Source organism: Schistocerca cancellata, chromosome 1 (assembly GCF_023864275.1).
Source record: "Schistocerca cancellata isolate TAMUIC-IGC-003103 chromosome 1, iqSchCanc2.1, whole genome shotgun sequence".
Lineage (NCBI taxonomy): Eukaryota > Metazoa > Arthropoda > Insecta > Orthoptera > Acrididae > Schistocerca > Schistocerca cancellata.
Window position 1 is genome coordinate 287558030 of NC_064626.1, and position 12158 is coordinate 287570187.

At 41.9% G+C, this 12158-nt stretch overlaps 1 protein-coding gene across 2 annotated transcripts in view; it reads left to right on the top strand.

The window, feature by feature from the left end:
- Positions 1 to 6116, top strand: part of LOC126171492 (protein singles bar) — a 158584-nt gene extending 152468 nt beyond the window's left edge. For both annotated transcript variants that reach the window (XM_049920805.1, XM_049920804.1), the window contains exon 5: positions 5884 to 6116. In XM_049920805.1, the coding sequence (XP_049776762.1) occupies positions 5884 to 5961 (78 nt within the window). In that variant the 3' untranslated portion in view covers positions 5962 to 6116. The remainder of the gene's footprint in view (positions 1 to 5883) is intronic.
- Positions 6117 to 12158: the final 6042 nt, after the last annotated feature.

The following is a 12158-nucleotide window of genomic DNA, read 5'->3' on the forward strand; positions in this document are numbered from 1 at the left end:
CATTGTTTACAATTTCTATAAACTGCTTATCAGCCTTGTGGCTAGCATGGAAGCAAGTTGCAGGGCGTGCGTTGCTAACCATAGTGGTCACATGCTCTATTAAGAACAATCTCCCGCCTTTTGTAATGTCTAGAGAACTGATTTAGCCTACAGAACAGCAAATCAATTTTTTAGCAAACGTAAAACAACACTCTCAGGCACAATAGAAAATAAAGAGGGGGAAATGCTGTTTGGTGAAGACATGGTGAAGAGATGAAAAGAAAATATAGAGGAGTTGTATGCCGGAACACCTCTTTCGGAGGAAGTAATAGGAAGAGAAGAGCAACCAGACGAAGATGACAAGGGAGACGACATTCTGCAAGAAGAATTTGAAAGAGCTCTAAAAGAACTACGGGACAACAAAGTAACGGGTATTGATGACATCCCTGCAGAACTAATAAAGAATGCTGGTGACAGCATGAAAATGATGCTGCTTAAACTTATTAGGTCCATCTATAACACAGGACAGATACCGACAGACTTCCAGAAACGTATCATTGTTCCAATACCAAAGAAGGCAGCAGCTACAAAATGCGAACAGTACCGAACTCTAAGTCTAATATCACATGCATCAAAAATTCTCCTAAAAATAGTTCTGAAGAGAATTGAAGAGAAGGTGGAGGATATGCTGAGTGAAGATCAGTTTGGTTTCAGAAGGGGATTGGGACCAAGAGAGCGATTCTGGCAGTTACAGAAAAATAAACTAACTTATATTGCCTTTGTAGGCATGGAAAAGACATTTGATAATGTTATCTGGCAAGAGATGTTCAGATTGCTGAGGAAAAGTGGAATGAAGTACAAAGACATCCGTGTGATACTCCGTTTCTATAAGAAAGAGGTGGCAGTGATTAGGAACTGTCACCATGAACAAGAAGCAAATATTAGAAAAGGGGCAAGGCAAGGATGTGCTCTCTCTCCTCTTATATTCAATTCTTGCATCCATGAAGCCATATACCAAGTTCGAGAACTACTGAGTTGGGGATCAAAATTAATGGGAAGAAGACAGACATGCTACGTTATGAAGATGATATTGCTATAGTCACAGAGACAAAAGAAGATCTAGAGGAAGTCCTCAGAACAATGGAAAAAATTCTATGCAATCAGTATGGAATGAGAAAAAACAAGAAAAAGACTAAAGTGATGGTATGAAGTACAGGAGCAGAGTATGAACCTTTGAGAATGAGAATTGGAAGAGAGGAGCTGAAAGTGATAGAGGAATTTACTTACCTGGGACGCAGCATCACAAGAGATGGTAGAAGCCGGAAAGAAATTGCGACCAGAATACAAAAGGCCAAAATTGCATTTAATCGAAGAAGGAAATTACTCACCACCAACAATATCAGTCTGAAAATAAGTAAACGTGTCATGAAAAGTTTCGTTTGGAGTGTGGCCCTGTACGGATGTGAAACTTAGACAATTGGAAGAGAAGACGGCTAGGAGCCCTGGAGATGTGGTCCTATAGAAGGATGATGATCAGCTGGAGAGACAAAGTAACAAATTAAGAGGTGCTTAGAAGAGTACAGGAAACCAGATCTTTGTGGAGGCACATCCAAACAAGAAGAGACAAATTTGTAGGGCACATCCTACGACACAACAACATCACTGGAGCAATAGCAGAAGGAACTATTGAGGGAAGGAATCGGAGGGGGCGACCAAGGATATCATACATGCGACAGATCATGAATGACATTGGATGTAACACATACGTGGAAATGAAGAGGAAGGCAGATAGGAGAGAGGAATGGCGCTCTGCTGAAAACCAACCTCAGGGTTGAACACTAAAGCCGACCGGGGTGGCCGTGCGGTTCTAGGCGCTACAGTCTGAAACCGCGTGACCGCTACGGTCGCAGGTTCGAATCCTGCCTCGGGCATGGATGTGTGTGATGTCCTTAGGTTAGTTAGGTTTAAGTAGTTCTAAGTTCTAGGGGACTGATGACCTTAGAAGTTAAGTCCCATAGTGCTCAGAGCCATTTGAACCATTTTTTTGAACACTGAAAGAAAAATAAGAGGACCATCATAATCGCGGTGATTTCAGTGTTATTATTATCTGTAAATAATAGTGTTATTTCTGTTCGTCTCATTGCGTATTTCCTTCTGTACTATACTGCTGCAATTTTTCTATGTATGTTAAAAGTTACTTGGCAGTGATACATCATGTAAAAGTTACTTTTGTTCTTAAGTTTTGTACACTAGTGTATAATATCTGTAATTGGCCACATAGCACTGTGCAGGAAAATGGAGTTCGAGCCGGGATACATTTTAAGTGGAATGCTGTTCTTGTTTCACCCTAGACTTCTGCATCTCACTAGCTGTCAGGGTTTCCTGAGAAATATCTTGAAGAGTTGGTTACTTACAAGCTGCGAAAATAAATGCTGTATTCATAAGTAAATACTCTATGTGATTTAAATGAAAGTCTAGAAACAATGTGTATAGCTAATACCAACTTAACGAAAATGAAACATCGGCGTGAAGTGGGCAAACAGTTCAACCACTATTTAATGATCAACGAACAACGGAAAGTTTCAGCTTTGGCCTAAAGAGAAGGGACAGAATGACAAACAGACGGATAGGATGAAAAGAAATGAGTTGTTGTGATAGTAACAGCTATGAAGCTGAGATGGAGTTTTGCTTGGGATACAACGAGACATTCTGTGTTGGATTCCTTGTGATAATGATCTACACAACGATTTAATGGGATATGGAGTGACGACACAAGCAGTATAGACAAATTTGAACATCACCTACTTCACCTGATTTTAGGCATGTGGTAAAGTTGTGTGGCAGAATAGCGGCCATTATTGACTAGCCCTGTATGTACGTATTTTATTCAATGGATATAGATGTGATTGATTTCCCAGACACAGCTGATGGAGGAATATGTTTTCCGAAATCGATCAGGTATACTGTGCGAATAACCAACATCAATAAATTGTAGCATGCTGAAGTCTATTATGTTTCACATAAAATACATGCTGCGTTAGTGCTTCCGAATTGCCACAGTCAAAAACAATGGGGAGTTTAAAACAGAAACAGGCCTATATTTGGCAGTGTATGATAAATGGGTGGTGGTGATGAAATGTTTGAAGTACACTTTATGATCAAAAGTATCCGGACACCTGGCTGAAAATGACTTACAAGTTCGAGGCGCCACCCATCGATAATGCTGGAATTCAGTAAGGTGCTGGCCCACCCTTAGCCTCGATGACAACTTCCACTCTCGCAGGCATACGTTCAATCAGGTGCTGGAAGGTTTCGTGGGGAATGGCAGCCCATTCTTCACGGAGTACTGCACTGAGGAGAGGTATCGATGTCGGTCGGTGAGGCCTGGCACGAAGTCGGCGTTCCAAAAGTTCCCAAAGGTGTTCTATAGGATTCAGGTCAGGACCCTGTGCAGGCAAGTTCATTGCAGGGATGTTATTGTCGTCTAACCACTCCGCCACAGGCCGTGAATTATGAACAGGTGCTCGATCATGTTGAAAGATGCAAGCGCCATCCCCGAATTCCTCTTCAACAGTGGGAAGCAAGAAGGTGCTTTTATCATCAATGTAGGCCTGGATTGCGATAGTGCCACGCAAAATAAAAAGGGGTGCTAGCCCCCTGTATGAAAAACACGACCACACCATAACAGCACCGTCTCTGAATTTTACTGTTGCCATTACACACGCTGGCAGATGTCGTTCACCGGGCATTCGCCATACCCATGCACTGCCATCGAATCGCCACATTGTATGCTGTGATTCGCCACTCCACACAACGTCTTTCCACGATTGAAACGTGCAATGTTAACACTCTTTACACCAAGCGAGGCGCGGCTTGGCATTTACCGGCATATGATGGCTTATGAGCCGCAGCTCCATCATGAAATCCAAGTTTTCTCACCTCCCGCATAACTGTTATACTAATTGCAGTGGATCCTGATGCAGTTTGAGAATTCCTGAGTGACGGTCTGGATAGATGTCTGCCTATTACACATTACTACCCTCTTCAACTGTCTGCGGTCTCTGTAAGTCAACAGACGAGGTCGGCCTGTACGCTTTTGTGCTGTACGTGTCCCTTCTCGTTTCCACTTCACTATCACATCGTAAACAGTGGGCCTAAGGATGTTTAGGAGTGTGCAAATGTCGCTTACAGACGTATGACACATGTGACACCCAATCACCTGACCACGTCCGAAGTCCGTGAGTTCCGCGGAACGCCCCATTCTGCTCTCTCACAATGTGTAATGACTACTGAGATCGTTGATATGGAGTACCTGGCAATAGGTGACAGCACAATGAACCTAATATGCAAAACGTTTGTTTTGGATGTGTCTGGATACTTTTGATGACATAGTGTATCTTCATGTTCCCTTTCTGTGTTTCAGAAAGATGTGTACCTTTCGTAGCACATCAGCGATGCTCACAAAACAAATAGTTCTACACAAATAGTAATACACTATCTGATCAAAAGTATCTGCATACCCCTTCGTAATGCTAAATTGGCCACCAGATGTCACGGGTGGCGCATACGCCACTATAAAAGGAGGTGGGAGTACTGTGTTGTCGGTAGAGAAGCGGCAACAGTGGGATGTTTCGGTCAGGAGAGATAAGCGACTCTTGAGGTGGTGTAAGGAGCGACGTCACTGGACAGCGGCTGACTAAACACGAGTGATTTGCAATAATGAATCACGCTATACCTCGTAGCAGTCCGAATGGAAAAAAAGAGCGTTTTGCGTCATTGGCCTTGTGGGGCAGGTCCGGCCGCCTTGATGCAGGACTTATTACATTCGACGCCGACGCGGTATGAAATGATGATGAAGACAACACAATACCCAGTCCCTCAGCGGAGAAAATCTACGATCAATCCTGGAATCGATCCCGGACCTGTAGAACGGCAATCCGTCACGCTGGCCACTCAGCTATCGGGGCAGACAGTTCGAATGATGGGCTTGGATTTATAGAATGCCTGGAGAACGTTACCTGCCGTCATGCCTAGTACCAGCAGTGAAATATGGACGAGGTGGTGTTACGATGTGTGGGTGTTTTTCGTGGTGGGGATGTGATCCTCTTACTGCGATTAGAAAACGCTGAGTGCGGAAGGAGATGAGCACATACTGCAGCACTGTGTACTGCGTACAACAGAGGAACAGTTCTGAAACGATGAGTGTATTAGCATGACAATGCTCCCTGTCACAAAGCAGCCTGTGTAAGGGAATAGATTGTGAACAGTAAAATTCCTGAAATTGATTTGGCTGAAAGTGTTCCCAACAGAATTCATAAAAGCGAAGGGTTGGAACACCCCATATTAATATTCACTAACAGGTGCTTGGATTCTTCTGAACAGATTGTGTATTGTTATTTAACGAACATCGTTTAGACTTAGAAAGGAGAGAGGTTAATAGTTACAAAGCTTCTAGATAATCCAGTGGGCCGGCTGCGGTGGCCGAGAGGCTCTAGGCGCTTCAGTCCCGAACCGCGCGACTGCTACGGTCGCAGGTTCGAATCATGCCTCGGGCATGGATGTGTGTGATGTTCTTAGGTTAGTTGGATTTAAGTAGTTCTAAGTTCTAGGGGACTGATGACCTCAGATGTTAAGTCCCATAGTGCTCAGAGCCGTTTGAACCATTTATTTGGTAATCCAGTCTCACTCCACTCCCCCTCCCCACCATCCCACATGATTCCAAATCTTAGGTTACCTCCTGAACCGAACAAAGTAGTCAAACACGCATCAGTAAACGGTGGTCATTGCTGTGCTCATGACATAATTATATGTAACTGTTGTACAGAGAATACATTCCGGCTTATAGCATTTATTGCAGAGATGGTAAATCAAGCGCAGTAAACAGGTGGTCTTTCACTGTTCCAGGTGCTGGGCGTGGTTCTTGGGATACTACACGGCTGGGACGCCTACCTCGCCTACAAGCATTTCCGGGGCATCTGCTGACGTCCTTAATGCCGCATTTACTTCCGGGCGTCGTGTCCACAACTAACTGGAGTTTTTGCTGTCTATTATAGCGATTTATTTCCATGGAAACCTATTATTTTGTATTTCATTTTTTAACTATTTATATCTTGACTTTTAGTAATAAAATCCTTATAAACCCATATCGTTGTACAATGCTGAAGCTCAAATTCTCGTGGGCAATCCAGTGTCAACGACAAACCATCAATGGCGCGTAGAGATTATTTCCAAAGCTGCCATGTTTGCATTAATAATGCCAATGTATTTTCTCTTCTGTGCCGCATTGCTAAGCCATATGATTAGGTAAAGAGCGATTCTTAGTTTAATCGAATAATACTTGTGATTGACATGAAGGTTTGAATGTGATCTTAATAATTTAGGTGACCTGGAATGATTTAGTTAAACATGTAAGGAAATGTGGGATCCTTATATTCATTGGCAGGTAGATTGACATAGATTCACATAATTTTTTATAATGAGATAAACAAGTAAAATAACATCTATGCCTTTTTGAAGTGCAAAACATGCGAACAAACCGAGTAATAATTAGGGAAGAGATTTGCTAACAGGCATACTTACTCGCATTTTTAGTGATATACTTTCGTCGATCTATTGTAACAATTATACATGCTTCAACATGCACCATTTTCTTCCTTTCATTTGCAGACAGTGTAGGTGGCTAGGGGGCTCTGACTTAATGAAGATGAAGGCCGCTACTAGTTTACTTACTTGCAAGATGAGTAAAAAAAAAAGGTTTAAAATCTGATGGTTTTCCAATAGTTATGAGAATACTGAGCAAGCCACTATTCAAGACATGCTGGAAGACATACATAGAACTAAAATTCCTCTACTAAAATGTCCCGTCATAAGCACAGACTACATCAATTTTTATTATGAAAAATATCGCTCATTACAGAGCTCTCCCTTCCGAGGGAGACCGCCTTATCGAAAAGACACCTACAGTACCGGAAGGGAGGGTTTGCGTGCTTCGACGAAGTCGAGAGCTGAGCCGGCGCTAGAGTAGCAATTGAAAGGGTCACCAAAAGCAGAGTGGTTTCGACTGAAGAGTCAGACAAAAAGTGTCCCACAACACAGGGCAGGGAGTGCTCTAGAAGCCAGCTTCACTAAGGGAGATAGCCCCGATAGAAAACCAGGCAGGTCGTGATACCTACAGGTGGCAGCCCCAACATGCGACTTAGCCTGCGCAGCGCTCGTAACGCATCCGGGGGATTGTGAAATTAATGGCAAACTCACAAACAGCCTCAGGTACATGACTGGATCGACTGGTGATAACCGTAAAATCTTAAAGGACATACGATTTGGCATTGCGGATTATATGTCTTTGGTAACGTGGAATGTTCGCGGATTGACCAACAAAGAAAGCGAGTTAAATCAACTTCTCAGAGGAAAACAGACATTGAAATAATAACAGGAACTAAGAAAGAACTAAAAGGAACAAAATATTTGACAGATTACTGGGTGGTTAATAATGGAGGCTTTCCACGAAGGAAACGAGTTAGTGCTGGAGCAGCAGCTTTAGCCAGTGATAAATTGAGAAGAAAGACTCGCCAGCACAGCTTCGTAAATGAAAGAATAATGACAGATTTCTAATTCCAAGAGGTCACGTAACAGTAATAGGTGTATATTGTTCAGAGGAGGGAATCAAGGATTATACTGACACTTTTTATTATGATCTTCAGAAAGAAGTGAATAAAATTAACAAGGCACAACTTATTGTCATCGCTGGTGATCGTAACGCAAGAGTTGCAAAGCTATCTATACCAGGAACAGAAAGACTCTTTGGAGAAAAAACTCTTAGTAATAGTGGACAGGACTGCACCAAGTTGCCAGTTTTAATTTTTTTAAATTACTAATACTTTTTACAGAAAGAAAGACATCCAGAAAATTTTTATGGAGTGCACGAGGATTAAGGTTTGTGATTGACTGTATATTAATTAATGATAAAATGAAGAATCTTATGCAAGATATACGTGGTTATAGAGGAAGCGACATAGGTAGCGATCACTTCCTTTTAGGCGGTAACACAAGACTACTATCGAAATTAAAGAAAACAAAGAATTTCCAAACGAAGCCACGAGAGAAAATGTTCAAAATACTTCTCTTATCGGACTGTAGGATTAGGAAACTTTATCAGTAAGTACTCCAGGAAAAGCTTGCTTCATTACTAGTCAATAAGGACATCGATATAGAATTGAATAATATTACGACGTGCATCATCGAAGTGGCCTCAGAAGCGCTTGGTAAAGGAGAGAAGACAGATGGGAAAAAATAGTTCATAATTTGGAATACAGTCATTAAAGAAGCCGTTAAAAAAATTAGCTTATTTGAAGTTTCTACAGACAAATACACCAGAGAGTTGGGAAATGTACAGAATAAAAAGGAACGTTGCGGAGCAAACAGTTACCCAAAGCACTACAAAGGGCAGTGGGACTCGTTCGCAAATGTCGTAGAACTCGACACACAATGAAGAAAAATACACTGCCTCACTGAAAATTACACCCAATGAACAATGGATAAATCGTTATATAGACTTACGGTGTGCACACAAGGCTGTAGATGATACAATGAAACAGTAGATTCAGTTAATATGGAGAAGCTACAAGCGGCTTTGAAAGCATGAAGAACAGAAACTACTGGAATAGACGGAATAAGTGCAGAACTAATTAAATATGGGACGTTATCACAAGATACATTCATTTACGATTATTAGATGAATGTTGGACGAACTGTAATATCCAAACCCTTGGTATACAGCAGAAGTGCTCTCTTTTTGCAAGAAGAGGAGACGTAATGAGTGTAAAAACTACCGTAGTATCAGTCTTTTAAGCAATGGCTACAAACTGTACTTAAAGATAATAACCACATGAAGAATATCAAAGAAGCCATTATTCCAGAAGAACGAAAGGATTTAGTTCAGGTAGTTCATGCACAGACAATGCGTTTGTAATTAAAAATGTTATAGAAAAATACAGAGAATTTAATATAGAAGCCTTTTCGAGCTTGAAAAGGCTTTTGATCGTGTGAGCCGTGATAGCTCACAGATGAGGATGTCTGAATGTGAATATATTTAGCACCTAATAGAGGTAGTGAAAAGTATTTACAAAAGTATACACATTGTAATAAGCACAGGTAGGAATTGATTAGAAGGAATAATTATTAACCATTGAGTTAGATAAAGGTGTGTACTATCACCTATCCTCGTTAATGTTTATATTGACTCCATTCTTCGTGAATGAAAATGTAAAGTAAACAGAGGAATTAAGAAAACGGATGAGGAATACCTGACTGCACTTTTGTTTGCAGATGACATCGTTATTATTCTCAGTATGATCTCCAAATATCAGCATACCAACTTAATGAAAATGCAAGAAATGCAACTTTAAATTTTCTCGTAACTAAACGAAAGTAATGGTGTCCGGAGGAAAATACACTGACAGACCAAAAATTGTTTTGGATAATTCAGTTTTAGAACAAGTCTCTCAAACCTCTTATTTAGGTTGCGCTATAAGCTTTGATTTTCCCGCTGGTACTGAAAACAAGAGAGACAAATTCCAAGCTGTCTGTGGCACCATTAGCAGAATAGTAGGCAATAAAGTACAAAAGGATACCATTATGAAATTCTGTAAAGTGACGGCGGTTCCACGTTAAAAAAAAAAAAAAATCAGACAGCAGAGATGAAGTTCCTAAGGAAGGCGAAGAGTTCACAAGAAGATACATGATTAGAAATGAAGATATTAGAACAGAATTACATATTTTCGAAATGAATTTAAAAAAAAATCAAAAATACCTTGAAGATTGGAGACAACGCCTCAAGCAAATGCCAGGTCACAAAATTTCCCAGAATGTCCTGAACTACAAGCCGAATGGGAAAAGTGATATCGGAAGACATGGAAAAAAGTGGGAATGATTTTGCTTTTTTGTGAGTTCGGAACCGACAACAGCCTAATCCTTGAAAGGGAGATGATAAATGACGATGATGATGATGATGGAGCTCTAGTGAAGAGAAGTACTAGTCATTAAATTATGTATGTCGCTTTATTTTTGTATTATGGATGATGTCTGTTGTGCAATGATTTTTGAAAAGTGGACCATTATACATTTCTGTTTCAGATGATTCATAGTTTAAAATTGAAAAAGAGCTGCGACAGCTCACCTGAAGATGACTGGCAGGTGCCCAGTTGAAATATCGTGCGAGGTATTGAACGACGGCCGGCTGCAAGCCCAAATTTTGTTTGAACAGTCAATTCGCCGGAAAAATTTTAAAATTCACATATATCAATGTCATTATACACAGTCCAATCACATTAATGTGACCACAGTCTACGTTCGACGCCAGCGTGCACTAACTATTCACAGAGGGAAGGTGGCAGCATTAGTAAAGGAGGGTATATGAAACATGTCAGGGCGGTGGATGCGGACAACAATGCAGTCGTTGTAATGCGGAAACGGCGCGATTTATCTGACGTCCGAAAGAGCATGATCATTGGCTTTCGGGCCAAGAGTGGATGGATTTCCGAAACAAAATGGTTCAAATGGCTCTGAGCACCATGGAACTTAACATCTGAGGTCATCAGTCCCCTAGAACTTAGAAGTACTTAAACCTAACTAACCTAAGGACATCGCACACATCCATGCCCGAGGCAGGATTCGAACCTGCGACCGTGGCTGTCGCGCGTCTCCGGACTGAAGCGCCTAGAACCGCTCGGTCGCATAGGGGCCTCTGCAGCAGGTGTCGGCCTCATGTAGCCATGCTGACTGCTGTTAATCGGCGACGAAGCCTGGAATTTGCACGCCAGCAGGTGCCCTTTTCAGAGGAATCACGTTTTATGCTCCATCGGACCGATGGCTGTTGGCCTGTACAGCTTGAAACGCCTGAAAACAAATATCCTGCAACAACCGTCGGAAGGTTCCAGGCCCGAGGGCATTTCCTACGTGATCTCTTTGTTCTGGAAGGTACAATGGGTCAACACAATTATGCACCTATCCTTGGCGACCATGTCCGCATCTACATGCAACCTGTTTTTTCTTAGCACGAAGGCAGGACAGAGCAACGTCTCATACAGCTTGCAGTGTACATGCGTGGTTCAAAGAACAGAAGGATGAATTTACTGTACTGCCCTGGTCACCAAACTCCCCGGATTTAAACTCTTTCGGAAACCTTTGGGATCATCTCGATCGGGCTGTTCACGCCATGGATCCTACAGCGTTGTGCAGTGTGCACAGTAGAATAACAGTTCGGAAACAATGATTGTGTCAACATGACAATGCGTCCTGTCATAAAGCAGCATCTATGATGTCGAAATGGACTGGCCTGCGCGGAGTCCCGATCTGAAAGCAATGGAACACCTCTGGGTTGAGTTAGAACGTCGACTTCGCACCAGATTCCAGCATCCAACATCACAATCTTCTATGATGCTCTTGAGGAACAATGGCCTGCCATAGACATTCAGACACCTTAATGAAAGTGTCCCCAGCAAAACCGTCATAGAGGCGAAGGATGGACACAACGCATACTAATGTCCAGTAATAGGCATCCGGATACATTTGATTAGGAAGCGAAAGTCGTATGTCTATCACCATCGAACTTTCTTGAGTTCTGCTGAAAGTGCATATACATTCAAGTCATGAAACAGAAGACACACGAACAATTGTGAACATAAACCAAAACATTATCATCATTATCTGTAAATGTTATGCCTTAGTGTGTGACGTTCCAATTTGTTTTCTGTTACGTGCTCTTACAGATGCTTTCTAAACAGAGCTCCCAAGAACGGAGTACTGTCACTGTCTTCTTGGAATTTAGTTTGTCCGATTGGGATCTCTCTGGCTGTAACAACTGTTTACTCTCCTTGTGCATGAGAGACCATGTATGTAATTTATCACTTTTTTATCATACTGAAAGGCCATTATATTACATGACGTAACAGCAAAGCCCTTCTTATAATTAACAAAATAGTCTACTTCTCTTTGCCGGCCGCTGTGGGCGAGCGGTTCTAGGCGCTTCAGTCCGGAACCGCGCTGCTGCTCCGGTCGCAGGTTCGAATCCTCCCTCGAGCATTGAAGGTTAGTTAGGTTTAAGTAGTTCTGAGTCTAGGGGACTGATGACCTCAGATGTTAAGTCCTATAGTGGTTAGAGCCATTTGAGCCATTCGACTTCT